Genomic DNA, 6,000 nt, shown 5'->3' with positions numbered 1-6,000 from the left:
AAGGTAATTTTTTAACAAAGAACGCATTAGGGAAATTCATTCTCAGTTAAAATTGAAAATGTCCACTTGATTCAAGATTCATCTTGAAAAGGACGAAGAAAAGGTTGAAAAGGATCACAATTAGAAATAATTCGTTATCATATTAATTTATCAAAAATTACCATTGAATAAATTTTGCAATTGTAGATTACATGTTTCAAGCTTTGTTAGAATTAACTATGCATTGTATAACAAGAATAAAGGAGATTTTTTAAGGTAACAAGTCAAATAGGAAGACTTATTTAAATTTTTTAAGAATGTGAAGCAGTAGTCCATGAAACTTGAAATTAAAACGAATTACTTTTACTTTTTGAAAAAAAACCTAATTAATGCTACTTATGCCCAAAACTGAAATTTAAAATTTAATTTTTTAGGTAAGTCACTAATAAATAGGATTTATAATAATCTAATAAAATTAATTTTTTACCAAATAGGCCTATGTAATAGCATAAATTATAGGCTAAACTAAGCAAAATAATGGATTTTCCAACTCCAATCTTTAATAAATAGTTCAAATGATCAAAATCGAATTTCTAATGATAAATAACCAACTCCTTGTGATGAATTGAGAGATTTAATCTGAATAAAAAATAGAATATGAATATTCTTTTTTCAAGTTTTTAGAGAACTCTCTTTCATAATAATTATAGTAACATCTTAAAAAATGAAGACAATAATATTGTCACATATTGTTTCTAGACCTATCTAACCTCAAAAATGAGATTTATGTCCCTGTTATTATTTAATGAATCAATTTATGAAATCGATAAATTAATGCCCATGTCTTGATAGAAAAAAATGAGTAATAATTCACATCCAAAGTTCTGGACATTTTAAAAATATAATCAAAACTGGGATTGGAGATATATTTTCAGTGACTAAGTGAAAATGTCAACTAGAAAATAAAAATACCTACAATGATTGAAGATGTTAAAATGATTTCCGTGAATCAGTTTCGTTTGTCTGGTAAAAATTGCGCTCAATTTATGTCAATATGAGTATACAGCATGGTATAATTAACTACCAGATTATGCCATAAGAATATGGCACGAATATTTACAATGATCAGTGTTATAGTTACATGTAAGATTTATTCATAAATGTATTGATAATAGAAAATGAACACTTTTTTGTCAGATATATTCAAACACTGCAAATATCGAATGAACAAGACACAGAGATTTAGTATATTTCTTCAAATTGTTTTGCAGTGAAATTCGATAAGTCACAAACCGAACAGTTCTGATAAAACTGAAGACACTTGAAGATTTAATTGCTTTTTCGATATTTTCTATTAAATAAACAACTTTTCGCAACTATCGATAATTACAATATTATTCTAAGCCGATGTTGTACTTTAAATCTACATTTCTACATCAGGAAAAATCAAAAATTTTAAAATAAATTCGAATTGAATGTATTAAATTAACTAGCTATCCTTATAAATATATTAATAACAAAGATATTACAATGACTTACAGGTTCTTTACCTGAGACTTCAATATAGTTTTTACGGTAGTTCTTCCAAGCACAAAACAATATACACAATTTCATAAGTCACTCACACTTTTCAAGTTTGTTTTTAATTTTTTACACGAGTCTTTTCGAGGTTTAATATTTATATAAGTAATAGCAAACCATAATTTACAATCAACAAATAATTCAACTATGAAATTCATTATAATGACTCTTCAAATGCGGCCATCACGTCACTTTGCATGTTCATATCGATTTGTCCAGCCAGCTGCAAACCACCAAATCAGTCAGTCAAATAAAATACAAATCAATCAAAATAATGAAAAACATTTACAAATATCAATATAAATCAATTGACCACTACTAAGAAAAACGATCACATCAAAACTAAATAGTTTAAGAAATTTGCCGTACTGTTTATTTAATTTCATACTGAGCCTTATTACTTCAGTAATAACCAAGCATGAACTACGGACCGTATTTATATAAACAACTTTGAAAGCCAATCCTAGCCAATCACTGGTCAACCAATCTGAATGATTCTAGTAGTTGTTTGAACTATTCTGATTGGTTTTTGTTATTGGTGCTGGATAACCAATAAGTGCTTCACTAAGAATGTTGTTGAAATCGTTGATAAACACTGTACAGTGTAGATCCCAAAATAATAATCGCATTGAAATAAGAAACAATATAAATATAGATTTTGAGATCAATGTTTTTTGAGAAAATAATTTGTTCTGCAAGGGAAGTTGAAAAATATCAATTACATTGTTGGTAAATTGAACTATTAATGGCCGGTTTCCGAGCTCGGGATTCTAGACTTTGAACAGATGGAGTCAGAAAATTGACTTTCCTAAACGGGGCGTAGTCGCAGTTTTTATGATAATCTTTATTTCCTCATTTCTATAATTGGAAACGTTTTTATTTGACGAAATGAAACATTCCTAAATAATTCAAAATAGCTGAAACGTTACACTATTTTCTCTTTATTTCATTTTGTGTTCAATTTCCTAGTTTTTCGAAATTTAATTTAAATATCGTTAGTCCTTTTACTGAGACTACGCCCCGTTTCGGAAACCGGGCCTTAGTGTTATTAGGCCTATAGGCCTATATCGTTGGTTCAAATAGACAACAATATGCTGTGGAAGAAGAAATCATATTTGCAAGTCTTATCAAATCTATTAATTTTCAATAATGTGGAATAAAATTGGAAGAAATTTTAATGTTTATAACTGAATAAGCATTAAATTATTTGCTTCCATAGGCAGACATTCCCTATAGATGACTGTCCCTACGATCGACTATCCCTATAGATGAAGGATGCTCCCTACAGAGCCCTATATATGGGGGAGGCTTCCTACAGTGCTAATGATCTTACTGAAACTCTTTCAACGTCCGCTTAGCGTGATGTGATAGTTACGCGCATATGTTTAACGCTGTGCAGAATTTCAGCGAAAACATTTTCTTAATAAATTCAATCAACTCTCAACATTTCATACGCAATATGTATACACGAATTATCAAACCAAAGATTTTCTCTCAAACCAAAACTTTTTCATGACACGAAAATTTCTTGAATTAAGTACCTCGTTCACAAGAAATTGTTCATAACTTTTTTAATCTAATTGTCACAATTGGCATACTCTAACAACTCTCATATTATGAAAGTTTCATCAATTTCTGATGGTTAGTTTGAGAGTAATTGTGTTGGAAACAAAACGGGAACACAAATGAAATCTGATTCTCATTAAATTCTTTTTATCTTTCGAATCAGTAGATTTACATTAAAAGAACAAAGGACAAAAAATATATGTAATTATTGGTTTCTTTTGGAGCAATAGGCCTACTAGAATCTTTTTTAAATGGTCAATGTAGTTAACGGGTAAGGCCCTCCACCGGTAGGCAAAGCTGAAGGACGGGGACTGTACATAGGTAGTTACTGGGTTATTAATACTTCGTAATTTATTAACTATTCAATTTTCATTTCAATACTAGTACGTGAACATTCAGAATAATAAATAGCACCAAAAAATAAATAGCATGCGAAGGTGTTTGCTACACCAGTTAAGAGTGTTTTTTTTTCTGAAATATTTTGTACAATGTATGTTGATTGGTCGAATAAATATTATTATTATAAAAAAATCATCAACTCGTAATAAATATCAAACTAACAGGTTATCATGTAGATTTCAATTTTCATTTTCAATAATAAATGTAAAAAACATAAATTGAAAACTCCAAAAGAAAAAATACTAGTTGAATAGAATAAATAATCTTGTAATCCAACTTTGAGAATATACACACCAGCACAGATCAAATCTATGGATTGTTGGAGGGAGTCGAACACTCAACATAGTTATATTTTTAGCGAGATAATTTCAAAAGAAATTAGAACTGATACGTCTCAATAAATTTCTGATTTAATCATTTTAGATAACGTCACGATATTTCTAGCAAGATACTTTAAAAAACTATTTGAGCTCATGATAAGTCTTAATAAATGCGTCCCTAGCTCCAAAACTTCACAGATTTAATCAAGTTTCTTAGAATTATAACCCAGAACCCATCGACTGGCATCATCCCCCAATACGGACTGAGCTCATGTCAGCAATGTCGGCTCATGTCATATATCCATTTTTAAATTTGTAAAATTTCACTCACCGCCTCTCTTCTCCTCCTCTCCTGCTCTCTAAGCCTCTGTCTCTCTCTTTCCGCCGCAGCCTTGTCCGAATTCGAATGTCCGGGGCTCGAACTGTCTTCTGTGTTTGATGAAGCCTTCACATCCTCTATCCGCGATAATTCAGCGGCTGCTTTCCTGTTCAAGAGAATTAAATATGATCAGAATAATTCATTTACATTGATTTATAAAATTAAATACGGTATGATCAGAATAGAACAACTGGGGTGAAACCTTTCTCAATGGGGGCATGGAACGGTCAAGGAGGAACAATACCTTTCTTTCAATGCCAGTGGAATGGAAAACAATAACAGCTGTCAACGCATGTCATTAGTCACAATAGAACAAAACGCTTGCCCCATTAGTTCTTTTCTTGCCCCAAAATCCAACGCTCTGGCTGCAAAATGAAACTGATCTCACTTTTATTATTGCAACTCTGTTTACGTTGATTGATATTAATAGACATATCCAGAGTGGGTGAAAAGTTCAAGGACGGCTTAATATCTCATAAACAAAGAGAGAACTGAAAATACTTCTTTACTATGACTTCAAAAATCTGGTCCGCCATCTTGAATGCAACTTTGTTTTTTAAATAGGAAGGTCGTCATGCGATACATGATTTCGATACGGAATTTCAAGAATAAATGAATGGCGAAAACCGCATATCGATATCTCAAACCGTTTCGAAGATATTCACATTATTAATCACTTATCTATTCATTTCTGATTTGCATGGTAATGTAAATATCTTCCAAACGGTTCGAAATATCGATGTGCGGTTTTCGTCATTCATTTTGCCTTGAAAAGGCAACAGATTTTTGAGTCATAGTAAAGTAGTATTTTCAATATGAGAAGGGTCCCTGATCACACCCACCTTGAAATCACATTTTTTATGAGATACTAAGCCCTTTTCTTCCCTTTCTGCTTTGAATAGTATTGATTAATAATGTGAATATATTTGAAATGGTTTGAGATATCGATATGCGGTGTTCGCCATTCATTTCTTCTTGAAATTCCATATCGAAATCATGTATCGCATGACGAACTTCATATTTAAAAAAACAAAGTTGCATTCAAGATGGCGGACCAGATTTTTGAAGTTATAGTAAAGTAGTATTTATAGTTTTAGTGGGATCCCCAATCACACCCACCGTCAAGTATTAAGCCGTTTTCGAACTTATTAGCCACTCTGTATGTATCGCATGTACGTATAAAGAGTGAGTCATATGTATGGCAACTTTTCAATAAGTTGGAGACTGTTGTAGATATAATATTGCAACTTTCAGGATAAGTTATTGGTCAAATACTCTATCTTTTGACGTACAACTGAATTTCAATCCCTCATAAGGGGGTGGGTGACTTAGGGGTTGTAAGTCGAATATTTTAAATGTAAACACACATTGGGTGGTACATCATTTTAGAGACCTTTTTAAACCAAGAAAGATGACATCAATTAAAATGTTCTATGACACTTGTATCCAAAATGGCGCCTAATTGAACTTTATCAATTATTTCTTTAAAAACTAGAACTGTAATCAGCCGCCATTTTAGATAAAAGTGTCATAGAACATTTTAATTGATGTCATCTTCCTTGGTTTAAAAAGGCCTAAAATGATGTACCACACAATGTGTGTTTACATTTAAAATATTCGACTAGGCCTATTGTATGATAGATTAATAATGTAACAATAAATAATTAGAAAATATATTTCTGTTTAAATTGCATGACTTCAAGTGATAGCTAAGTGTGGTTTTGCATTAATAAGAAGGTAAGCAATCATACAATATGAACAATAAAATATCAAACA

General features: G+C 31.1%; 1 protein-coding gene across 1 annotated transcript in view; it reads right to left on the bottom strand.

Annotated features, from left to right (window-relative positions):
• The window catches only part of LOC111054060 (homeotic protein female sterile), a 70,588-nt gene continuing 64,588 nt past the window's right edge, over positions 1–6,000 (bottom strand). The window contains exons 20-21 of the mRNA XM_039432525.1: positions 4,177–4,330; positions 1–1,783 (exon numbers count right to left, since the gene is read on the bottom strand). Coding sequence (XP_039288459.1) covers positions 1,718–1,783; positions 4,177–4,330 — 220 coding nt within the window. The 3' untranslated portion in view covers positions 1–1,717. The remainder of the gene's footprint in view (positions 1,784–4,176; positions 4,331–6,000) is intronic.

The sequence above is a fragment of the Nilaparvata lugens genome, chromosome 7, assembly GCF_014356525.2.
Source record: "Nilaparvata lugens isolate BPH chromosome 7, ASM1435652v1, whole genome shotgun sequence".
In the NCBI taxonomy this organism is placed as follows: Eukaryota; Metazoa; Arthropoda; class Insecta; order Hemiptera; family Delphacidae; genus Nilaparvata; species Nilaparvata lugens.
The sequence above is the reverse complement of the archived record's forward strand: the minus strand, read 5'-3'. Positions and strand labels throughout refer to the sequence as shown.